This window comes from Mustela nivalis (genome assembly GCF_964662115.1).
Source record: "Mustela nivalis genome assembly, chromosome: 4".
In the NCBI taxonomy this organism is placed as follows: Eukaryota; Metazoa; Chordata; class Mammalia; order Carnivora; family Mustelidae; genus Mustela; species Mustela nivalis.
The window spans coordinates 93,693,017-93,719,856 of record NC_139023.1 but is presented as its reverse complement, the minus strand read 5'-3'; the positions used below and the strand labels follow the sequence as shown (position 1 = coordinate 93,719,856).

Genomic DNA, 26,840 nt, shown 5'->3' with positions numbered 1-26,840 from the left:
AGTAAGCTTATAAATAAGTGGCCCACACGTTTATGTCACCTATCACGGTTCCACCAATGTCTCTACATCAGCTCATTCCTAGAGTTTCATGGAAGGCTCCCTATAATCTTTTGATAAAGAGGAAGAAACTCAAGATTGGTTTGTGGTTAGGTTGGTATTATATGTTGGCAGAGGTCTAAGGTTGACTGCTATCGCACTATAGACCCACTCAGAGAGGTTCCTAAAAACCAGTAGGTATGGGAAAACTTCCAATTAAGAGAGTTCTGGGCAACATTCCTGGTCATTACTTTTTTGTGGATGATAATAGGGCAACATAAAAATATAACATGTGAATAGGTAGTGGTGAAGTCATTAGCCAAGGGTCTTAAAGGAACATCATGGGAATATTAGGGTTAATAAGTTCTAGGAAAAAGGCATGTGGATGGACCCATGATAGCAATCAAAAAGTGTGAGGAACTTGTACTACACATTAACGTACACCAGAGGATATTCAATGTAGAAGTGCTAAACAACCAAGAGGACAGAATGACTCAGCCAGTTCTCGATATTCCCACATGTCGCCTAGCCTCTGTCCTTGGCCAACCCATTGCAGAGTAATGCAGTAGCCCTGATAGCAAGATGGAAGCCATTCATGGGCGTTCTTCTCCTAAGTCTGCTCTAGTTATAGCCACTGTTGAATATCTGACTTGTCAGTAACAGAGACCAGTTCTAAATCCCCCAAATAGCACTGTCCTATCACTTTGTAGAAAATTGATTATATTGGACATTTACATTTTGAAAAGGGCCGTGATTTATCCTTACTCCCACTCACATATTCAGAGTATGGATCTGCCTTCTCTACTCGCATAAGCTGTTTCCTCTTTTCTTTCCTGTTTCGCTTTTTCCTTTATAGGTTTTTCTTGAGAGCATCTCCTCAATAAATCACTTGGAACTAAATTTCTTATCTCAGATTTGATCCTAATGCATTTTCCATCCCCAGCTTCCATTGGAACAAGAGTGGAGTGCAATATAAAAAGACCAATAATATATAAAGACAATTGTTTTATGTGAGAATTTGCTTTGGAAAAAGTTAGGCTAATACGTCTTGGGTTTTTCTGTGAATTTGTCTGTAGAAACTGTGATGAAATGAGTTAATAACAAGCAATAAGCTTCACATTTTTCATTTACTTTGCATAATAATTGAAATTTTATTTATTTTTACCAGTGTTTTTATTTTCTGCCATCATTTGATTTAGTATTCAATATCAAATACTCAATGGTCTAGCTTCAGTTTAACTCTCTAGCCATAATTTTCATTTTGACAGAGAAGGGTGAACTATCTAGTCTCCTTCTCTTCCTTCAGTTATAGAATATTCTCTATTTTGCATAGCCTGTAAGTTTCCAGCTAGAGACTATATTTCACTGTCTCTTTTGAATCAAACTTTCTTCTTATGAATCATTTCAGTCCAAAGGAAAGAAAGCCAAAATGATGTTAAGTATCTTAAGGATAAAGACACTCTCCCTGGATTTCCCCTTTCCTACTGCCTGCTAGTTGTAAAATGGCTACAATTACAGCATGTGCCTTGGACTCAGAGACGTTTAACAGCTACCAACCTGGGGCCCTGGGTGACCATGTAGAAGAGAGCTGTCTAACTCTCCTAAATGGCCTGCCCATTTTTAGACAGTTGTATGAATGAGAAATAGATATCTATTTTATTTAGTCAATTTACTGTTTGGAATGTCATCTTTATGCAACATTGCCTACACTCTAACTCGATGTGTTTCAAAACACTCGTCTGTGAGAAGGTAAGGAACTTGTGTCAGCAAGGAAGAAGTCAAACTATCACTCTTCGCAGATGATATCATACTATATGTGGAAAACCCAAAAGACTCCACTCCAAAACTGCTAGAACTTGTACAGGAATTCAGTAAAGTGTCATGATATAAAATCAATGCACAGAAATCAGTTGCATTTCTCTACACCAACAACAAGACAGAAGAAAGAGAAATTAAGGAGTCAATCCCACTTACAATTGTGTCAGAATGTGAATTACTGAACTGCTTACTTCAATAAGCATATCCTGCTATAAGAAAAAAAAAAAAATTCCAGCTGAAGGAGCCAGGGTGCTCAGTGATATAGTTGGTTTATATGTTGGCACAAGCTTCCTATCTCATGGCAAATCAACAATAAACAATTCAAGCCCATCTGTGGACCACACTTTGAGTAGCACTGTTCTGAAGTAACAATTCCTAACACCATACACAAAAATTAACAATATGGATTAAGACACTGAAGGTGAGCCCTGAAACCACAAAATTCCTAGAAGGAAAGAGATAATAATCTCTTTGGCCTTAGCAATACTTTTCTAGATATGTCTTCTCAGACAAGGGAAACAAAAGCAAAAATCAGTAGGACTACACCAAAAAAAAACAAAAACAAAAACAAAACAAAACAAAACAAAAAAAAACTTCTGCACAACAAAGGAGACCATCAACAAAATGAAAAGGCAATCTACTGAATGGGAGAAGATATATGCAAATAAAATATATGGTTATGAATTTATATTCAAAATAGGTAAGGAACTTATACAACTCAACACCAGAAAAAAAAAATCTGATTAAAAAATGAGCAGAGGGTCTAAACAGATATTTTTTCCAAAGAAGATCCATAGGTGGCCAATGGACACATGAAAAAGTACTCAAGATTACTCATCATCAGGGAAATGTAAATCAAGCCACAATGAGATATCACCTTACATGTGTCAGAATGACTAGAATCAAAGACAAGAATTAACAAGTGTGGGTGAGGATATGCAGAAAAAAGAATCCTTAGGCACTGTTGGCAGGAATGTAAATTGGTTCAGCCACTGTGCAAAACAGTATACAGGGGCCTCAAAAAAGTAAGAATAGAGATACTGTGTGATCCAATAACTTCACCACTGGGTATTTACCCAAAGAAAACAAAAACACTGATTTGAAAAGATATATGCACTTCTATTTTTTTTTTAATTTTTTATTTTTTATAAACATATACTTTTATCCCCAGGGGTACAGGTCTGTGAATCACCAGGTTTACACACTTCACAGCACTCACCAAAGCACATACCCTCCCCAATGTCCATAATCCCACCCCCTTCTCCCAAACCCCCTCCCCCCAGCAACCCTCAGTTTGTTTTGTGAGATTAAGAGTCACTTATGGTTTGTCTCCCTCCCAATCCCATCTTGTTTCATTGATTCTTCTCCTACCCACTTAAGCCTCCATGTTGCATCACCACTTCCTCATATCAGGGAGATCATATGATAGTTGTCTTTCTCTGCTTGACTTATTTCGCTAAGCATGATATGCTCTAGTTCCATCCATGTTGTTGCAAATGGCAAGATTTCATTTCTTTTGATGACTGCATAGTATTCCATTGTGTATATATACCACCTCTTCTTGATCCATTCATCTGTTGATGGACATCTAGGTTCTTTCCATAGTTTGGCTATTGTGGACATTGCTGCTATAAACATTCGGGTGCATGTGCCCCTTTGGATCACTACATTTGTATCTTTAGGGTAAATACCCAATAGTGCAATTGCTGGGTCATAGGGCAGTTCTATTTTCAACATTTTGAGGAACCTCCATGCTGTTTTCCAGAGTGGTTGCACCAGCTTGCATTCCCACCAACAGTGTAGGAGGGTTCCCCTTTCTCCGCATCCTCGCCAGCATCTGTCATTTCCTGACTTGTTGATTTTAGCCATTCTGACTGGTGTGAGGTGATATCTCATTGTGGTTTTGATTTGTATTTCCCTGATGCCGAGTGATATGGAGCACTAAGGTCAGGAACACGGCAGGGATGTCCATTATCACCACTGCTATTCTACATAGTACTAGAGGTCCTAGCCTCAGCAATCAGACAACAAAAGGAAATTAAAGGCATCCAAATCGGCAAAGAAGAAGTCAAATTATCACTCTTCGCAGATGATATGATACTATATGTGGAAAACCCAAAAGACTCCACTCCAAAACTGCTAGAACTTATACAGGAATTCAGTAAAGTGTCAGGATATAAAATCAATGCACAGAAATCAGTTGCATTTCTCTACACCAACAGCAAGACAGAAGAAAGAGATATTAAGGAGTCAATCCCATTTACAATTGCATCCAAAACCATAAGATACCTAGGAATAAACCTAACCAAAGAGACACAGAATCTATACTCAGAAAACTATAAAGTACTTATGAAAGAAATTGAGGAAGACACAAAGAAATGGAAAAATGTTCCATGCTCCTGGATTGGAACAATAAATATTGTGAAAATGTCTATGCTACCTAAAGCAATCTACACATTTAATGCAATTCCTATCAAAGTACCATCCATCTTTTTCAAAGAAATGGAACAATTAATGCTAACATTTATATGGAACCAGAAAAGACCTCGAATAGCCAAAGGGATATTGAAAAAGAAAGCCAACGTTGGTGGCATCACATTTCCGGACTTCAAGCTCTATTACAAAGCTGTCATCATCAAGACAGCATGGTACTGGCACAAAAACAGACACATAGATCAATGGAACAGAATAGAGAGCCCAGAAATAGACCCTCAACTCTATGGTCAACTAATCTTCGACAAAGCAGGAAAGAATGTCCAATGGAAAAAAGACAGCCTCTTCAATAAATGGTGCTGGGAAAATTGGACAGCCACATGCAGAAAAATGAAATTGGACCATTTCCTTACACCACACACAAAAATAGACTCAAAATGGATGAAGGACCTCAATGTGCGAAAGGAATCCATCAAAATCCTTGAGGAGAACACAGGCAGAAACCTCTTCGACCTCAGCTGCAGCAACATCTTCCTAGGAACAACACCAAAGGCAAGGGAAGCAAGGGCAAAAATGAACTATTGGGATTTCATCAAGATCAAAAGCTTTTGCACAGCAAAGGAAACAGTTAACAAAATCAAAAGACAACTCACAGAATGGGAGAAGATATTTGCAAACGACATATCAGATAAAGGACTAGTGTCCAGAATCTATAAAGAACTTAGCAAACTCAACACCCAAAGAACAAATAATCCAATCAAGAAATGGGCAGAGGACATGAACAGACATTTCTGCAAAGAAGACATCCAGATGGCCAACAGACACATGAAAAAGTGCACTTCTATTTTTTTAAAAGAGATTTTAAAATTTATTTATTTGACAGACAGAGATCACAAGTTGGCAGAGAAGCAGGCAGAGAGAGGAGAGGAACCAGGCTCCCCACTGAGCAGAGAACCCGATGTGGGCTTGATCCCAGGATTCTGGGATCATGACCTGAGCTGAAGGCAGAGGCTTTAACCCACTGAGCCACCCAGGCTTCCTATGCACTTTTATGTTTATTGCAGCTTTGTTTACAATAGCCAGGATATGGTAGTAACCTAAGTGTCCCTTGATAGATGAACAGGTAGAGAATATGTGGCATATACATACAATGGAATATTACTCAGCCATAAGAAAGAATGAGATCTTGACATTTGTGACAACATGAATAGACCAAGAGGGTATTGTGCTAAGTGAAGTGAAATAGACAAGTACTGTATGATTTTGCTTGTATGTGGAATCTAAAAAATAAAATGAACAAACAGAAAAACAGAAACAGACCCATAAATACAGAGAACCAACAGATGATTAACAGAGGAGAGAGCATTGGCATAGTGGGAAAAATGTGTGAAGGGAAGTAGGAAGTAGAGTCTTGCAGGGATGGAACGACTAAATCACAGGAATAAAAGAGTCAGCATAAGGAATATAGTCAATGGTATTGTAACAGAGTATGACAGTAGCTACCCTTATGATGAGCTTAGCATAATGTATAGACTTGTGGACTCACTATGTTGTATACCAGAAATTAATGTAACATTGTGTCAACTATACTTCAATTAAAAAGACAAAAAATTGCCAAAACCAACCAAATGTTTCAGTTATACTGTATTCACTTTTATAGATATATTCATGTCTGCACCTGATTCTTTGAAGTTCATTTGAACAATTTATCTTTCTGTGGAATGCTCTTATTTCGTTTGCCAATCGAATCAAAATTTCACCAGTTATTCTAGTGTCAGCTAATATGTCCCATAAAGTTTCCCTATCTATTTTCAATGGGTAGCACAGTCCAGTTGTTAAGGTGTGAGCTCAGGAGGGAGACTGCTTGTGTCTTACGGAATTTTCTGAAATTCTCTGGGCCTCAGTTTCCTTATCTAGAAAATAATGATTGATGGTATCTACCTCATATGGTTATGGAGAGTATTAAAGGAATTAATATATTTTAAATGATTTAATTTTTCTCTATAAAAGAGAGTGATTATTATGTGATCCCATGTTAGCTTTTTTTTTCTTTTTCTTTGTTCAGATTATTAATCAGTTGAAGCAAAAGGAAGAAGTTACCATTGCTGATGAACTGGTGTATGATAGCTATCCTTCCTAAGAGCAGGCTTCCTGGTCTTCTGTCAGAACTTTAGAACCTGAGGCGCCTGGATGGCTCAGTGAGTTAAAGCCTCTGCCTTCAGCTCAGGTCATGATCCCAGCATCCTGGGATCAAGCCCCGCATCGGGCTCTCTGCTCAGCAGGGAGCCTGCTTCTCTTTCTCTCTCTCTGCCTGCCTCTCTGCCTACTTGTGATCTCTGTCAAATAAATATATATATATATATATATATATATATATATATATATATATATATATAACTTTAGAACCTAAGGTGGCCGCCCCTTTTCAGAACAAATACACAGTTTGGTGACAGGATTTCTGGGGCATATGACTTATTCGATAGGGAAACAGCTTGATGTTTCTTCAGACAAACTTGAGAACATAGATTGCCCTACCAGACCCAAAGACCCCTATATAATCCCAGCTCAATTTATTTTTGAATATGCTTGTTGTCTGGCTCCTGCAACTCATCCAATTTATTGTTTTAGCACTTGTCATCACTCAGGTCTCTGCTGAAATATCACCCAGCAGGCCTTCCCTGCTGACCAGAACCTAAGCACTTCCTCCCACTCCTGTTTTTCTGTGATAGCTTCTGGTTATATTTTCTTCATGGTATTTCAGTACCTGAAATGATTCTATTCAGGTAAGTGTTTATAGCAATTTTATATTATAATATAATACATTTATACTTAAAATAACTCTATCTCAACTAGAATGTAAGAGAAGACCCTGTTTGTCTAATCTAATCTATGAGAGGTGCTTGATAAATATGGACTGAGTGATTGAAACACTGACTTGAAACAGGTGCAGTAAACCTTTAGTAACAGCCATAGACAGATTTTGATATATGTTTGAAAATCAACATAATGTGAACTGTGTAGACATTTTGTTTTCAAAACTCCCACAAAAATAGAATGTTTGCAGTCTCCACTGATGTTTTTCATGGTGGCCCCAGGAGCTAGTTTTTGCTATTTCCTTAAGTCATCACTTTATATCTTAAACATCATTTTCCTCATATTATTTAACTGCTTTGTGAAGAACTTTATGTTTCAACTGTATTTTATGTATTAAACAATAGAAAGGCAGTTTCCATGACCTAGACTTATCAAATTTCCCCACACATATCCCAGTTAAGAGCCAATCTCAGATTAGGTGCTCAATTCATTTGCTCAAATGGTTTCTTTATGCTTCGCAAAAGTAGATGAGCAAACTGATCAATTATTCAGTGCCACTGCTCAAAGTGTCTTTTGTGAGATCTTTCTGGTTCTCTATGCTCAAGTAGGCCACTTATTTTCTTTACTGCAGTACATATGTCTTCGCCATTCAAACTTCTGCACGCCAAACCCATGAAATAAAGCATTCACAGAAATGGGCAAATGCAGTATAAGACTTGAAAAGAGTTTTCTTTAACATACAGAGCATGGATAAACAGGCCCTGTTCTGGTAGATAAAGACACTAGTTATTTCTAGTTGTGCTCTCCCAAGAAATTATACTGATAGAAGTAAACTCTCAAATAAAATTACCTGGATGCTGTTACAACACTTGCTGCTCCAAATGCTTTTATTGCCAACAATTCAACTTACGCTACTTCGGCTTTTCCTGTATGTATTTTACAGTTGGTGGCATGTGTATACCTTAATCCAGCAGATTGCCTGTCTTTGTAACTGCATTCCTTCTATGTTATGCTATTTTTAAGACTTTCCAGATGCCTGGTATTTCTTCTTTCATCTCTTTTCCTGCATGTTTCTCCTTGTGTCTCTTCATCATGACTTTATTAGGATGTTTGCATTTCCTGTTTTATACTTTGAAAATATTTGTTTAGATTTTTTCCCACTCTGACTTTTTAATATTGTCTGAGTATTTGAATAATAGCTAACATAATATCTGACCTTTATTGATCACCTTCTATATTCCAGGCACTTGCTTGGCATAGATTATTTCTAATCCTCAAAGCAACCTGGCAAGACAGATATCATTATCCCTTCTTTACACCTGAGGAGGCTGAGATGCAAGGTGTTTTATTTAGGTCTTGCTGCAGGTCACACAGCAAGTTAGTTTCAATTTTGGAATCCAAAACCTGGGTTGTCTCTGCAGCTAAATATCGTGTGTGTGTGCACATGCGCGGATGTGTGTGTGTGCGTGTGTGTGAGAGAGAGAGAGAGAGAGAGAGAGAACGAGAGTGAGAGAGGGCAAGAGAGTGCCTGGCAGTGATTACGAAGGTCAAAGGGTCTTTCCAAGAAAAAAGCATTTGCTTGTACTTTCATACTTTGTTCCATTGCTATTATGTTAATTTCAAAAGTCAGAAAATTACAAAGCAATTATTTCCCTTTTCATTGTCTAATCTGATTGTTCCCTGAATATCTGAAACTGCTGTAAACAGTAATTTACTGTTTTATCTAGTACTGTAGATATATTGAAACTTTAAAAAACTTCAGTTAAAATTGCTTTAAGCAGCTCATGGTTACAGTACCAGTCTAGTAAAAATGCATGTAACTTAGCTCTCACACAGGTAAAGGGGATGCAGGTGGTTTTGTACATGGAATACATGATGAGGTGAGGCTGATTTACTTTTAAGCAGGCATAAGAAAGGTGGAGAGAAAATTCCCTGAGGTGACGGACCAGACTTAGAAAGGGGAGTAAATTCTGATGAAAATCCAGATCTTTCCTCTCCAATTAAGTACAATTTTTGAATTCATAGTCAAGCTAAAAATACATATTTTTTAAAAAGTTACATTACCTTTCGAACACTGAAAAGACATGAAATAAAATAAAATGAAAAAAAAAGATAAAATAGAAAAAAATCACATGACTTACCTTGCCCCAAAGTTCATATTTTTATAGAATACATGAAAATTACTTTTGTTCTCATTAGATCTAGTTATTCCCACATATGTAGCCTTCCTCTACTAAAAATCTGCTTTTTTCATTGCTTCTCCACATCCTTCACTGACAAGAACACCATGGAATTATCAGTTAGATTGATTATTCCCTCTCAAGTCATGTGCCTATTACAGATAACTGGGAAATATCTAGACTTTAATAGCTGAAACCTTAAAAAGTCCAGTGCTCATGGTAGGATTATTTTGTTAATTATGAACATTTAGGAGGTTATTGGTTTCTGCTTCATTTCCTCCCTGCTTGCCTTCTGCTGTTCAGACCTCACTGTTTAAACGAGAATGCTATGAAATTGTATGTGTTTTTCTTTTAACTTTGTACTTCTTCCTCCTTACTGGTTGTGTTGTTTCCAAAGTTCTTCTATTTACTGAGTTTTGCCATGTACATGTCTTTAAAACAAAATCCTTTTCCAATCCGTTTTACACAGGCGGGTGACTTTCAATTTTTTGTCTCTCAATGTCATTTAAGCCTAATACAACCCACACACACTGATGAGGAATTTTAAGAGGCTGTGGGTATTTATTCTCAGTGTTTCAAACAGCAATTCCTTTTGGAGAAACTCTGAGACACACACGATCTTCCCAAAGCTTGAGTCCACCCTGTATTGGTGTATAAAATCAGCTAGTCCATCCGCTCCTCAGAAAAGCCTTTCCTTTCTGAGTGCACTGATTTGTAATGAATGTTCTCTCCACAGAGCTCCTGTAGCACTTAATAGTCTGATTCGTTCTCAAACTTCCCTCCTAAAGTGGTCTGAATACAGAGAAGCATAAATGCCCACTTCTGAGGGTGGGAGTGGGCCGAAAAGGGCCTGTGGTTCTGTGTGGGTCTGGGGTAACAGCTCCATGAAAGCAGCTTTAAGCACAAAGACTTTCTGATTTACCCTAAGCGTCTATGCACTTGTCACCATATTATACCCATGCTGATTTAAATAAATTGATATCGTTGACATTTCCCATGAAATATTCTCATAGTAAAATTGACCCCAGGAGATGACAGGTTTACTTGGAAGCTCTGGGTACAACAGATGACTGCACATTCCTACAGACAGTATATTATTATTTATGATTTATGAATATCCTGTCAGAGAATCTAGATAGCCAACTCAATTAAGGAAAACTGTATTTTAAAATTCTCATTAGTAAGTTGGTCTAAAGGAGTGTATGAACTCACAGTACAACATTTAAGTTATCAGACATATCTGCAGGGCATACACACACACACACACACAATTCAGGGTTTTTTTTGTTGTTGTGATATTTGGATTAGTTCTGCAAAATCCATGTTTTTTGATGATTTTGATTCAGAAAGGATGGAAATATATATAACCTTTTATTTTATTTTGTTTATTTTATGGCACTATCTGGAAGTAGTTTTCCTATTACTAAAGTTATATGAAAGTTATTTGTGTGGGGAATTTGAAACTTGACAAGATCATACTCGCAACAAATTGACAGGAAAGGGAAAAATCCATGACTTAATGTCACCATTTCTGGATGTCAGAATGTCTGACAGCCTTGTATAACCAAATGGGGAAGTGCTTCCGTGTAAATTAAAAAATTAGGGACATCTGGGTGGCTTAGTAAGTTAAGCATCTGCCTTTGGCTCAGGTCATGATCCCAGGGTTCTGGAATTGAGCCCTGCGTGTCCTCTCGGACTCCCTGCTCTGAGTCTTCGAGGGGGAGTCTTCTTCTCCCTCACCCTCTGCTCCAACCTCCATGTTCATGCTCCCTCTCTCTCTTTCTCAATGAATTTTTTTAAAAAATCTTAAAAAAAATTAAAATCATGAGGAATTACCTACATATTTGGGAAGCATTCCTGTCAGGTTTAAATACTAGTCTGAATTAGGAAGATAAATGTAACAAATACACAAATTCAAACTATAATTAGGAAAAAATATGTAAGATGAAATGATGTTTAGGACTCTATTGCACCATCTATGAAGTGATGAGAAACTATTCTGGCTATTTCACTGGACGGGCTAAAAGATGAATAAACGGAAATGAAAAATATGAAATTATCTAGAACTCTTATTTTCCCGGCTGTGGGTGATGACTTGCAGGTCAGTTTTCCTTTCATTTCAGTGTCTCATGCACAAAAAATTTCTACCACACTTCTTTAAAGATCTCACTTTTTTCCTAACCATGAAGCTACTCAGGGTTTCCCTTTCTCATGGCTGGATTATTGTCCTAACTTCAGTGCCTCCCTGTTCTTACCTGTTCTGCAAAAAGCTTCTGGTATAATCTTTTTTTTTTTTTCTTTTTTTTTTTATTTGACAGACAGAGATCACAAGGAGGCAAAGAGTTAGGCAGAGAGACGGGGGGAAGTAGGCTCCCCACTGAGCAGAGAGCCCAGTGTGGGACTCGATCCCAGGATCCTGAGATCATGACCTGAGCCGAAGGCAGAGGCTTTAACCCACTGAGCCACCCAGGCACCCCCAAAACAGAGCTAGGTGCCATATTCTTCTTCTTCTTCTTTTTTTTAAAGATTTTATTTACTTATTTGACAGACAGAGATCACAAGTAGGCAGAGAAGCAGGCAGAGAGAGAGGAGGAAGAGGCTCCCTGCTGAACAGAGAGCCCGATGCAGGGCTTAATCCCAGGACCCCAGTGACCTGAGCGGAATACAGAGGCTTTAACCCACTGAGCCACCCAGGTGCCCCTGGTATAATATTTATTGGCCAACTTTTTTTTTTTTTTTAAAGTACTTTAATTTCATCTTCAGAACCTACACATAGTAACTCCTTGTTGCCTATCAAATCCACCTGACTCTGGTAGCTTTCAAAGGTTTCCCAGCTGCCTTATATTTGCTTTTCAAGGTTAATTCCCATTGGATCCCTACTTTCTTTAAGAAACAAGTGTGCCATTTTGACTGTTCTCTGTACACATGTACACACCTCTGTTTTGCTTATTCATTCATGAGATTTTAATGATGGCAGCTATGGTACTATGCTAGGTTCTGGGTTACAAACATATATAAACATAGTCTCACCCCTTAAGGTTTGCATGAGCTGGTGTATGACAGGCCTAAATGTCTATAAGACCATATGGCAAGTGCAATGATAGAGTCATAAATAAGGTAGAGAGTGGAAAGGAGAGGAATAAATATGAAAACGAATTCATAATGTCATTTTGTTCACACAGCCAGGAGCTACTACGGTTTGTAAGTTCTCTGAAAGCAAAGACCTTTCTATTATGCAGGTACTTCAAAAGTATAGGTCAAATAACTTCACACTGAATACACCACCAGATTCTTCTCCAGTAACCAGGTATGCCTAAAATCTCCTCCAGCAGAGAGAGCCGATGATAGAAGTAGATTTATTTTTCTAAATGTGAAGCTACCATCTTGTTGTGGTTGGAACTATGCTGGAGTAGGAATAAGAAGACCTGAGCTTTACCTCTGACTTGTCCCTATTCGTCCAAGTGCCTTAGAACAAGATATTTCACCTCACTGGGTGTCTCTTGTGTCTTCTCTAAAATGAATAGGTTGAACTAGATGTCCCTAACTTCTCCTGCTCTTAAAATCTATAATTCTCTGTGTCAGAAGTCATTTTTTCCTTCAATAGGCATATAATAATAGAATCTACAGTGTGTATGTTGCTAGACCTTGTGATTTGTTTATGTCACAGATGTTCACATCTCATCATTTCTAAGCTGGAGTTGGATGATTTCACAGCTAGAGTCAGCAACAAAGGTGCTAACCTCCTAAGGCTAGCACCCTGTGGTTTTCTCTCCTACTTCTTTAATCCTGGGGATACTGGCATGGACAGAGAGACACTGCAGCTCTTTGAGCATTCACTTGGTCACACGGGCAAGCAGGAATCTACATCACGCTTGGCATGTTTGTTGATAGTGGGAGTCTGGAGTGACTGAGGGAAGATTGAGGCTGAGCTAACCTGACAGCTTGAGAGCTTAAAAGCATCGATTAGTGAATGTGCAATAATCTGACCTTCTAAATGCCTCCTTGTTGTGGTTTTGGTTTCTATAATGAGGATTAAAAAAGAAAAAAGAAAAAAAGGAAATTCTATTCTTTCCTGCTTCATCGTAATTAGTGTCCCAAAACAAAAGGGGTACGAGAGTTAACAGGAACCTGTGAGAATACTTTTAAGAATCTTACACACTCAGGACTACAATGAGGAGGATAAACTCGAGGGATAGAGTTCCATATGTGTCTTCAGCATGTATTTTCACATTTAGCAGCTTTGAAAGAATCCGCTTCCAGTGAAGGGATCACAGACACATTCTGGGTTGTTCTTACCATGCTGTCCATTGATAGATACTCATATTGCACTTTTTAATTAGGTGACAAAGCAGTTTCACATATATGGTAGTTGGTGCTAATGAAAATTTCCATAAAGAACCAAAGGAAACTAAATAGATGTGAAGATCATCATTATTCATGTTGTATTTTTATTTGTAGTAATAAAAAAGTGTAAATTAAAAACCTAGAGAAAAATAACAGTTGACTTATTTTTAAAAAGTGAAATACACTAAATAAGAAGGCATGTTTAGAAATACAGAAAAATACCTGAATTTTGAGAATATATGACAATGACAGACATAAAATACTAATCTATCCTAACCCTGTAGGCCTGGGATGAGTGGGCTACAAAACATTTAATTAGTGCTGGTTATGCTCTTTTTTTTTTTTTTTGGTAAAATTAAATTCATATAGTTTAAAGAACATGATGATAATGCTTACAGCTGCTCTGTTTATCATTATAAATATGAATATGGAAAGAAGAGATAACCGCCAGGGAAAGGGACTCTGACAGTATTATGCACTTTATCTCTACTTAACCATTGGCAGTCTCCTGAACATGGTTTATCACTGGCGAAGTTTATCAGATTTGCTTCAATAAGTCAACTGTTCTCAAAATCTCACGTACCTGAATAATTCCCTCTTGATCTTAACTGCTCTTCTGCTTTCCATTTCTTGTTTTCTTTTTAAAACATACTTTAGAATATATGACACTTCAGTTAAAAAGAAATGCTTGCAACTTTATTTTTCAGTCAAAAGAAACCATATAATTCACTCGATAAAATGGGATTCTTTAGTAAATATTTACTCTTCAGTGTTTCTTAAGTACATTTATAATAAACTGTTTTGATAATATATATTAAAATTGCTAAACATACAAATGACAACAGCAATAACAAAAATTTGTGAACTCTCTGAAGCCTTTTCTGATTAATCCTATCATTTATTAAGAACAATCTAGGAGAGTGCCTGGGTGGCTCAGTTGGTTATGCCACTGCCTTCAGCTCAGGTCATGATCTCAGAGTTCTGGGATCAAGTACTGATTTGGGCTTCCAGCTCTGCAGAGCGTCTGCTTCTCCCTCTGACCTTCTCCCCTCTTATATTCTCTCTCTCTCTCTCTCTCTCAAATAAATAAATAAAATCTTAAAAAAAAGAGAACAATCTAGGAATTTACCTCTCTGAAGCTATTCAAAATTAATTGTCAGCACTTACAAATATTTCATATATATTCATGTTCCTATGTCTTCAAAATGATATAGTTTTCTGAGAAATGGTTCTATTTTCTGTTTGCAATTTTCATTCACACCCCCAATCAACTAACACAGTATTTCAAATTCAACAAAAATTCAATCAGTATTTAGAATCATCAAACTGACCAATCATATTGGAGCTAGTGTATCTTTTTTTTTTTTTTTTTAAAGAGAGAAACAATAAAGGAAGGCCAAAGGAAGGAGGAGAGAGAATCTTAAGTAGGCTCCATGCCCAGCTCAGAGCCTGACATGGGACTCAGTCTCACAACCCTGAGATCATGACCTGAGCTAAAATCAAGAGTTGGATGCTTAACTGACTGAGGGGCTCAGGTGCCCCACAGCTGGTGTATCTTTGATTATATTTATTCCATACCAAAAGGAATAGTATCACTGATATTGAAACAATCAATAAATACAATTCTTAATTTAAAAAATCTCACACAATAGTAAGAGATACAAATACTTCATCTAAAAAAAAAAAATCTGCCTCTAAAGGAAAAAGATTAAGGCCTCATTTTTTTTTAATATGTTAGCTGTTTGCCAGGTTTGTTAAGTTGGCTACTTTTTATTGTTACCATACCATGAATTATAGATATCTCATAAATAAACATGTGTGAGAAAGAACTGATTTACTATCAGTAATTTATCAATTGTATAAGTGTGTGAGCACTTTTGAATAATGATATTTATGCTTTGCCTTTATGAAATCCAGCAGCTACCTGGTATGATTATATACAGCATAATAATTATGTATTTATCTATTTATCTGTCTAACTTATATACCAGACATATAGATGGGCAAGCAACTTATTAGAAGGGTGAGAAAATTAGAATGTGTAGTTCAACATAAACACAAATGATGAAGAGTTCCTGAATAAATCATCAGAATAAGTATGACTGACTGTAGCAGCCAGTTTTAAAGCACATTCTGAAATACATACTAGTGAATCAGAATAACCAGGAAACTCTTCACCGACTTTGAGAGAAAACACTGTGTTTTATTCTTTGTGTTCTCTAGAGCAACTAGCCTTGCCTTCCACATAGTAGATGCTATGTGTTGGATGAATGTAAATATCCAGTAAACACAGTAAACATGTGTTGGATGAATTCCTGACTGTATAGACACAGAGTCTATGCATGCAACGTGAATTATGGGATAAAGAGAAACACATAGCCTTGTGGAGAAAGAGAGAGGATGGTAAACAGTCTGTTACACAGTGATTTCTCAGTAATGACGATGCTACTCCTCTACCAGCTGCTTAGCAGGGCACTATGTGATCTGCTCTCTGCAGCCAGCTTATTGATTGTGCGGGTCAATGTAATGTAATGCATAAAGAACCAAGAAAGGGGGAGGTAACATTTTCCTAGATAACTGTGAAGAAGCACATAGTTTACATTTTTATACACAGAGGCTGAGTGGTTCCCATGTGAAGTTGAATTATCTGCAAAAGCAATCCTAAAACTGACAATTTTTCTTTTACCGATAGATCTAGTCCTAGTGAAAGATGAATTAGATTTAAAAGAAATAGAGAAACATATTAAAGATTGAATCTGTATAAGCATATGGTAAAAACTTCTTTTCCCTTTTTTATTTATATTATCTGTGTTTATACATATGTGTCAGGATTTACTTGTAGGGTCTGAGATTAAGCCTGCTGTTGGTTTCTATGTCCCTAGGTACTCAGTGCCTAACCATTTTATGGTCAGTTAGTGCTCACACTAAATGAGATTCAAAATCATTAACACTGAGAAGACACTGACAATGAAACAGCATCCTCAAAGCAAAAATTCTAAACCAACCAAACCAACCAACAAAACCACAGAAAAGCAAACAAACAAACAAACAAACAAACAAAAAAGCCTCTTAACCCATAAGACAAAAAATGTTATTGAAGAGGATGAAACTATGGAATAAAAAAAGAAGTTTGGGTTAAATGTCAGTTTTAATGCCTCCAGAGAATTCCTAATACAAGTTAGGCACTGGTTTCCTTCCTTCTACTGCAGGAGAGAATGTTTAGTGTTACCTGCCAGAGAGGGTCTTTCTGCTCAGGGAAGAGCTCAAAGTACTTGTGCGCTAGTTGCACGGGAGGCAGAGTTTGCAATTTCAGGTTGGTCCAGCTCTGCACGAAGTTGGCCAAGTTCACAAAGGTATATAACCCTAGGCGGTCATTCCCATAGTTCGACAAATGGGTCATGAAAATGCTGATCTGAAAGATAAATAAAAATGACCATAAAATATAACATATTTAAGTTCAAAGTGGCATAGAAGCTCTAGGCAGGACTTCACCTAATCTTGGAATTTTATGAGAAGTACAATTATCATTTTGTGATGTTATGAACTGAATTGTGTTTCTTCCAAATGTCTGTGTTGAAACCATGACATCTAATGTGACTTTTCGAAGACTAGGCTTATAGGAAAGTAATCATGGTTAAACAAGGTCATAAGGCAGGGCCCTAGTCTTGATGTGTCTTTTTTTTTTTTTTTTAAGATTTATTTTATTTATTTGATAGAGCATAAGAAGGGGGAGCAGCAGAGGGAGAGGGAGAGGCAGACTCCAGGTGGAGCAGGGAGCCCCACAAGGGGCTGGATCTCAGGACCCTGGGTTCATGACCTGAGCCACTGAGTCATCCTGATAGGTCTTGAGACCTTATAAGAGGAAGAAATACCTGCACTCACTTTCTTTCTCTCTCTCCCCCTCTCCCCTGCTCTCCTCCTCTTTCCTCCCTTCTCTACCTCACTTCCCCTCTCTCTCTCTCCTACCTCCTTGTCTCTCTCCCCCCACCCCATCTCTCTCTGCATTCTTCCCTCTCCCCTTCTAGCCCCATCTCCCTCCCTCCCTCTGTCACAGCCAGAAAGCTGCTGTCTATAAACCAGAAAGAGAGGTCTCACCAGAAGCTAAATTTTCTGGCACCTCAGTCATGAACTTCTAGCATCCAAAACTGAGAAAATAAATGTCTGTTGTTTAAATCACCCAGTATGTGGTATCTTCTTATGACAGTTTGCACAGATTAACAGAAGTGGAAAGCCACACATTTGATTTCTATTTTAAAATGACTCTTAAATTCACTTTTAAAATGGAAATTGGAGTTGGGGTTTTCTTTTCCCCCTCACCGCTCATTAAAAGTATAGTGTTAATTTCCATATCAGTTTTTCCCTATTGTAGAGTCAACATCATCAAACCCAATAACCTAATAACTTCTAGGCTATTGAAAAACCAGAATTAAGCTAATTCTAAAATAAAACAATTGTTCTAGATCTTTACTGATTTAGGTATGTATATACATTGAATTAGAATTACACTCAAATTGGAATTAGACTCAAAGGTCTAATGAAGAATTTTTAATAAAGAAATTGTTAGTGTTTGCATGGAAACTGATTGCATTTAGCCAAAAGCTCTTCCATACTTATTAATCCTTTTGCAATATTTCCTATCTATATATTAACTCTAAAGATATCACAGCATTTTGGTATTGTATTTTTATAGATAAGAGACTAAGCAAAAGTAAAATCTAGATTGATTGCTCTGGAAAGAGCAACGAAAAATTTGAATATAAATTACTGATATAATCTATATATAATCAATCCATCAGGGATCACAGTTGGAATTTTAAAATATTAAATGAAGGAAAATTTGTATATTTTTGATCTAAATTACAAAGATTACATGTAGAGATGACTAATGCAAGTCATAAAAAGGGAATTAATAATTTTCTACAATACACATTATTTGTGCTTGTTCATTGTATTTGCATGTATCTCAAAATTCATTTTATTATTTAGAAATATAAATATTTCAGAGAAATTAACAGATAATTAAGTACTTTATTAACTTCAATAGATGAGTAACAGTAATAGAATGTTAGAAATTATAACATTAAAACAAATATAATGTAACATTAACCAGAAAATAATATCCACAGGTCCGTACATAGAAATTGAAGTGTAAAATGGCTAATGTTTTTGTGGATGCTAACTGACTCTTTTTTAAGGGCTTGTGTTTCTCAGTGTCCTTATTTGGGTTGTTTGAACTATTGTGAAAATAAAAATGGGTTTGCAGTAACCATTCCAATATCATGTTGTTGCAACCTGGTTAGAATGCTAGCCATACAATAAAGGGTGTACACTGCAGAACTATTGTGCCCAAGACCTAACATAACATTAGATGATGGTAAATGTCCAAAGAGGATACCTTTTGTGTTAAATTAACAATAATAAAGCATTAGCCTGTTTCAGAATTAAAACAAACAGGCAGACAATACTCTGGCAAAGTATTGCTGGAGTAAGTTATAAGTTAAGGATATCAGGTTCATTGAATGCCCTTTTTACTTTGAAAAAAAAAAACCTCTTTTCATGTGTTATATTAGACTGCTAAAAAAATTATCTGAGAAAAGCCTATTAAAATGATTAGAGATACTCCTCAGCATTTTGAAGGTAGGAAGGAGAATGGGAGAGTTGGGTCCATTGTCCTTCATATGGCGTTACATAGAGTAATACCATAAAATAATTACAAAAATAATACCATAACAATAATAATAATAAAGTATATGGTGCTTACTATGTACAAGGCATGGATCTAAGCCCTTTTTATATACAAAGATTTCAAATACTTTAACAGATAATTCTTATGAGGTAGGTAAAGTTATTGTCCCTTTTTACAGATAAAGAGACTGAGGCATAGTTAAGTATCTTGTTCAAGTCCCACATCTAGTCAATAGAAGAGCAGAATTTAAAACCCAGATCATTTGATTCCCAAATACATGATATACCCGATGCCTTCATCCAAACAGTTTGTTAATACACAGAGTTTGGCATCCATCATTTTATCATTTTTTTTTTCCTTCTGCCTTTTTTGAAACAAAGAGCAAAGACATCTGCCTATAGAAAAAAGTGGAAAGTTTACGTAAGGAGTTTCTTGGTAACTTAAAGTTTTTTCTTCTTTTAAATTGGAATGAGAGAAAAATTATTTTTGGAATCTCACATGAAAACTTTTAAAAATGATGAATTATAGTATGTGAAAGAATATTACTGGTTGCCTGCAGATTTATCTTTAAAGGCGGTATCCCTCCGATCATATTTACAGTTCATTCTTTCTCTGTGGAGTGTATTCAAAGCTTTTTATTCTAAAGCTCAGAAAAGAGAAAGGCTATTTTAAAGAAGATTCTTTACATAGCTTGTTTAGATAGAAATTTAAATTAAATCCCCCCAAATCTTTGTTGTTACAATGTTCTCACTTGAGACTCATGTGGAATCATTTCAACAGGCTCGGGGTATCTATGTCTGTCAATAATTTTCCCATTGGCCAACTTTTCTCTCTCTAAGCGCCTCCTGCCCCCTGAAAAGGAAGTGTCCTCTTGGCAGGACTTAATTACAGAGTTTCTAGAACATAACATAGTATTAGTAGTTGATGACCATATAATTGCAATTGTTGTCATGAGAACTTCTTTATAATCGCCGCAAAATAATATACATTTGATCCCAGTAAGTATGCATTTATCTCATGTCACTACTGTAATTAAGAAATAAGACAGTATAAGTAGTGTGCTTCAGGATAATTACAGTTTCTCAGGACTGAAATTATTATGAAAAGCCAGGCTGCCAGCTGAATGCCTGAAGAAATATAATAATGTCCTAGAAATCTACCACCTGCCCTCTAGCATTATTATTTTAAGACGGTACTTTAAGGCACCTGTGAGTGTCTAAAATATGACAAAATCATAAACAAAAATACTACTTGGAGAGTACTCTAAAGATTATTTTTATATCATGAGCAGATGTATATTATCATTTTATTAGGGTATTAACATAATGTCTTAAAAAGATTTTTGTCCCAGATTAGTTTTAAATCATTTATCTGGAATTTCCTTAGGAGAACAAGCTTTGTTTCCGAAATGGAAGTATCAAACTAAATACAGGGCAAATGGAAAATCTGTCTCGAGAGGGAAGCAGAGTCCGAAGATGTTGTGTGGTTCTAAGCTGTGACGTGCTTCTGCATTTAAATGTCCCTTTGCTGAAACAGAAGGAGTGACGTGGCTGTGCTTTTTGCAGTCACTGTCGCGCAGGGCAGCCTGTTTACCTGCCTTACTGGTTGAAAACAGATTAGTGCATGGTCAATTGACTGCACTTTAAGAAGAAAAATTCTACAAGCGCAGCTTAACTGTGCATATCTGACTTGCTAAAAGCACCTTTTGTGCAGACAGAACATTTTAGTTTTAGCATCGCTGGACAAATGACTTGTTTAAAAAATCAAAACGTATTCGGAGAGTGTAGGGAGAACAAGATACATGAAGAATAGGTATAGTTTGAAGCATTAAGAAAGGAAGTCAAAGAATGTGCAATAGTAGCAAATTAATTTTTCACAAGCTTGTGATATATTGCTACTATTTTTAACATGACTGTGCATGTCCCTCTGCTTATCCTGTTCTTTTATCTATTTATTTTGAGTGTTATTTTCTTACTTACACAGTAAGAACACTCTTGCTCAACACTCCCAAAACATCATCTGGAAAAGGTATGACTGTGCGCCACTGGTGCAAATGGTTAGAGAAGCAGCTCATTGTACTTCACAATGTTGCAGCCCAGAGGTATACATTGATTCAGACAAGCAGAAATCTCTCTCTCATGCCGCAAAGACAGGCAGGGACACCATGTTCCATGAATGAGTTTGAGAACAAACTACCAAGCGCTAATGTCTGTAGGCTGACTGTGGCAGGCCTCTCTGAGAGTCCCTGAGGTCTGGGAGCCTTGGCTTCTGTCATCAAGTGGCTTCTAGGCTACCTTTCCATTGCTTTCCACATTTCTGCCTACATCCCTCCCTCAACTCATGATGGTCTTAACTCCCTTATGACCAACATGAAATAAGTCTACTATCTTCTTTTTGTCTGGTGTAAAACTGAACACTCTTGAACAAACTTGAAGGCACTCTCATAGTCTAATTATTCATTAGAAACATAAAACAGATTTTTCAATGTCAGATGCAATAGGCTCCCACCGAATCTGAGAAGATCACTACCTGTGAAATAAATCCACTTCATGATGTAACTATAGTCCAAGGAAAAGGGAGGCTTTAGATACAGAAATATATAAAGCTTGATAAGGACTTGGAGAAAAATATTTCCACTTTATGGATAATCCTTAAACATGGGCAAAAGGACTGTCATAGTGACAAATGGGAAAGTATATAATATGTGAGCAAGTGGCTATCCTCCTGAGTGTTTAGTTACAAATTACATAACTTGTTGTTTTCTATAGCATTTTACTTTGCATCTGATCAAGTCACTGACATACAAAATAACGGAGAAAGAAAAAAGAAAAATAAAATAAAAAACAAAGGCCTAATTTTTATTCATAAAATGAAACAACACCCTCATTTAACTTGAGTGAAAATATTTCCAGATTTCCAATACCAGAATAGCTTCCTTGCTTTTCCTACTTGTATGGCAAACGGAATGTCATGGTAAATTGTATGGATGTTAATATCCATAGCCAGAATATCAAACACAGTATCTTAAATTAGAATTTCAAATAATTTTGCAGAGCATACATTTTTACTTGAAGCAGACATTAAGTATTTGGTTATTGGGTCTGTGCCTTATAGTACCTTTGAAGAGCAAATCATTTACAGAGTAGTCAGATATATGTTCATTAGAAAAAATACATTACCCTAACAAATTAAGAAAGAAACAGTAGCTTCACAGAATAAGAGATACACACTTCTTTAAGGCAGCTTGCCCTGTGTCATGCCACAGCACAGTACTTTTCAAGAGAAGCACTCAATATTAGCAGTTAGTTTCCATCTTTGCTTTTGTGGTCCTGCTGGTGTGCCCCTTTTCAGAATGATTCCATTGTGTTTAAAAATATGCCCATTAGCTTGTTAAATTATTGATTAGGCTTTTAGTTCTCATAAAATGTGAAGACAGATGGAATATAGGGGAAGACATCCCTGACCGCCCATCTTATGGGCTTTGGCATTCTACTCATATTTTTTCTATAAAGAGCAATTTGTGTCTTTATTTTATTTTGGATAGAGGCTGGAACCATACAGGAAATATTCAGTGCCAGGTTTGAGTGTTAGACATTACCAATTTGAATGTCAATATATGTTTAGATCTAAACACACAAGACCAAAAAAAAAAAAAAAAGAGCCACTCATATATATGATATAGTGCTTGTACAATACTTATAGGCACCCTAAGTAATACCTTTTATGTCCTGGGCAACTAATAGTTTGGTAAATGTTTACATCTATGTTTTCAGATATTTACTTGAACCTAGTATTTACTTGAACCTAATATATTATTCTGTCACTCAATATAAAAGACCAGCATTAGCTTGGAATTCATCATTGAGATATACCACTTTATTTTTAAAAAATGTAATACAGGGACACCTGGGTGGCTCAGTCAGTTAAGCGTCTGCCTTCCGCTCTGGTCATGATCCCAGGGTCCTGGGATTAAGTTCCACATCAGGTTCCTTGCTCAGCAGGGAGCCTCCTTCTCCCTCTGCCAGCTCTGCCTGCTGCTCCCCCTGCTTATGTTCTCTCTCTCTCTGACAAATAAATATATAAAACCTTTAAAAAAATGTAGCTCATACTGAATAATTGATCAATGATTAATCTTTTTTTTTTTTTAAACACACTATGTTGTTGAATCATAGTGTTACTTTATTTATATAACTTTGCCATATGATCCTGGGTTCTCCTTTGTTGTATTGCTTGATTAGGCACTAAAAAAGCATTCAATTTTAGAGAAAAGGAAACAAGTACCAAAGGGTTCAAGTGGTCTTTGTGAGGTTATACAGGAAATCCCAGAAAATCCAATGCTCAAAGTTAGGGCATGTGAATTCAGAATAAGTGCTCTTTCCCACAAAAGTTTCTACCAAAGGCTCTGGGAACAAGTTCATCTAACTTCCTTTTATTTCCTGTTATCTTTTTTTTTTTTTTATCATTTTAATTACCTGGTAGATTTTATTTATAATAATCTTAGGTTAAAACTAACAACATTTCATTGTATAATTTTCCTAGAATTGGGCCAATAACATTTCATTTACATATTTTTATCTATTTTTTTAGAAATGGACAAAATAAAAGTAAGTGTTTCAATGTCTACATCTCTACACACATGTACATTTTAACTGATAATTGACTCTGAACATTTCAAGATAATATACACTGAAGAGAAATTATTATCTTATTTGGGAAGATTAAGATGTTTCTTAATAGAAATGTGTCATAGAACTAGAAAGTAACTCCAACCTTCCAATCTTAAGGAAACATGTTTGATTTTAACAGACTTGTCAAGACGTATTCCTCTAAGAACTATTCTTAGAAAGAAGAAGGAGAAGGAGAAAAGAAGGAAGGAAGGAAAGAGAAGAACAGACAAGTTCCCAAATCAAAACTATCTTACCATCCGTAGGTCAGATGGATTGGGGGTGGGGGGGAAGGTGGGAAGTAGGCTCCTAAGAATGGTTTAGTTCATGTCTTTAAATATCCACAGATTAAAATCCAACTATCGATTCTCCTACTCAGGCTCCTTCCCTAAGTAAAGGAGGCTCTTGTTCCATGTGACTTTCAGTGTGGTTTCCTATGAAAGGTACACCACCACAGGCATTTATAATTAATTACTCTTCTTTTAGTTGATGTTTTAACATCCCATACCTTTGTCTATTAAAAGGAAGACTTGCTTGGGTATGTGAAAAAATTAGACTTTTGTTTTTAAATAGGAGAAGGTTTAATGAAAGAAATAATGCCAATCAAACGATGTAAAAATTAAGAGATAGGGATTAAAATATTATCCTGGGAGTCTTTATTTATTGCACAAGTCAGAAAATACAGAAAGTGATTTTGGGTTGCTGGTATAACTTATATTGGTTTGGTCCGGCTGCCGTGGGACAGTACCAGCATCAATCTGGAACCAGAATGCCTGAGTATGAGGACTGTCTCTGCCTCATTGTACCAAGTAACTTTCCTGATTCTCAGACTTCTCTACTGAAAAGGAAAACAACTTAGTTTACAGGTCTTTGTGATGCTCTATGAATTGGGGTATGCTAAACTATTTTTTAAAAGATTTTATTTATTTATTTGACAGAGAGATCACAAGTAGGCAGAGAGGCTGGCAGAGAGAGTGGGGGGGAAGCAGACTCCCCGCTGAGCAGAGAGCTCCATGCGGGGCTTGATTCCAGGACCCTGGGATCATGACCTGAGCCAAAGGCAGAGGGTTTAACCTACTGAGCCACCCAGGTGCCCTACTAAACTATTTTTAAAAATAAAAAACATATGAAAGTTATCATCATTATGCATATTCAATCAAAGTAAGTTATAGGATAGTTAACATGTCAAATACTATTTTAAATTATTTGATTTATGTCTCAGAGAGGATATATTTTATAAATAAAGTGGGCATTTTTTCATTCTGGTGAAATCAACTGTAAATATATTATCTTTATGATAATTAACGGGTTTTCTGTTAAACCAAAAAATGTTGAATACATCTATACCAGAGTAAAATTCACCAAGTTTGATACCTAATATAAGAAGTTCTTTGGTAGTCTTCATGTTATTTCTTAATAAATGCAAGTCTTGTCCTCCAGAATCACCACTGACAGCTGCAGTTAAAAATCAATATAGGAGGAGATTGTTAAATGGAATCCTTTGTTTCATTTCAAAAAGTGCAAAGAGTAGATTTTAAAAACAGACACTACTAAGGGGTAATAGTGCCATGAACTGATGTTTTGCCTTATTCCTTTGCAGCCTAAATCAGAGAGCATCCCAACCCTCTCCCCATCTCCTTGTCCTCCAGGACACTGGAAAATATGTATTATGTATTTGTTTGGTTGTTTTTTGTTGCATTCCTCACTCCCATGTTAGAATGTAAGCTCTTTGAGCCCAGCCACTCTATTATATCCTCAGTGTTGCATAGATGCCTGGCACATACTAGGTACACAACAAATATAAAAAATGAATTCTTGGTAACATGAACTTCTTTTCCTAATAGAAAATGTGGAGTGACTTAATTGGTTTCTAATTATTCCCCATATTCTAAAGACGTGAGGGGAAAAACAAAACACTATCCTAAAACTCTGAAAACAGCTGGCATTTAACAGGATACGATGAATTGCTAAATTACATTTTTTATTTGTGTTTTCCATTTCCATTATCAGGCTAAATGCAACAGAAGTTCCATTCTGCATCTGATTATTTACCAGTGTCCTAGTTTTTCAGTCATAATATTTGGTTAGTGAATTATTAACAAATCAGAACTGTTTTGATTCAAGACCAACTAGAGTGTAAACACTCATCTTCCTGAATAAAGAAGTTGGGCAGTGACTTCACCAAAGCAGCAGTAAATAGGGCAGCTGTTCTAACAGAGAACAGAAGGCTCCTGCTATATTTCAATGAACAGGAGCTTTATTCTTCTTTTTTCTTGTACATTATAGAGGCCTAAGTCATTAAAAGGCAACTCATGCTTCCAACCATATCGTTATTGCATATATTTGTGTTTTGTTTTCCTCTTAGTAGTCAAATCAGAACTGAGGTTTTAGATGTCATGGTAATTGCCTTTTAGAATGCCCTGGTTTTGAGCAAAGATCTGCCATTGTTACACACAAAGAGACAACCAAAACCACTTTCCATCTGAGCTACTTAGCATTACTCTCTTCAAGAGCTCAATCTTCTTTCCAGCCATGTTGCAATGATGCCACATAAAAGTTACTGAAGTACAAAATCATAACCCTAGGAATAATCATGGCATGCCAATGGGTAGAGAAAATGTGTCCATTAGTCATCAATGTAAGAGGCACTAATAGTCTCAGAATTTGACAGTTTTCACTGAAAAAACAAAAAGTCATCTCTATTTATTCAATTGAAATATATTTATTAAGTGCATACTTTGTGCCTATTAGTCTATTAGGAACTGGAGATATAATCATGAATGAACTATGCTTAGTTTTTGACTAAAGGTGCTTAGGGTCAAATGGGAGCTATAGAAAAGAAAATAGCAGATTATAATACAATGT

The 26,840-nt window shown here is 36.4% G+C and overlaps 1 protein-coding gene across 2 annotated transcripts in view; it reads right to left on the bottom strand.

The window, feature by feature from the left end:
• LOC309863291 (bifunctional heparan sulfate N-deacetylase/N-sulfotransferase 4) overlaps positions 1-26,840 on the bottom strand; it is a 242,168-nt gene that overhangs the window by 26,154 nt on the left and 189,174 nt on the right. The window contains exon 7 of one of the 2 annotated variants that reach the window (XM_082727895.1): positions 16,855-17,037. The exons of the other annotated variant lie outside the window; for it this stretch is intronic. Within the exon in view, the coding sequence (XP_082584021.1) occupies positions 16,855-17,037 (183 nt within the window). The remainder of the gene's footprint in view (positions 1-16,854; positions 17,038-26,840) is intronic. 2 annotated transcript variants of the gene reach the window in all.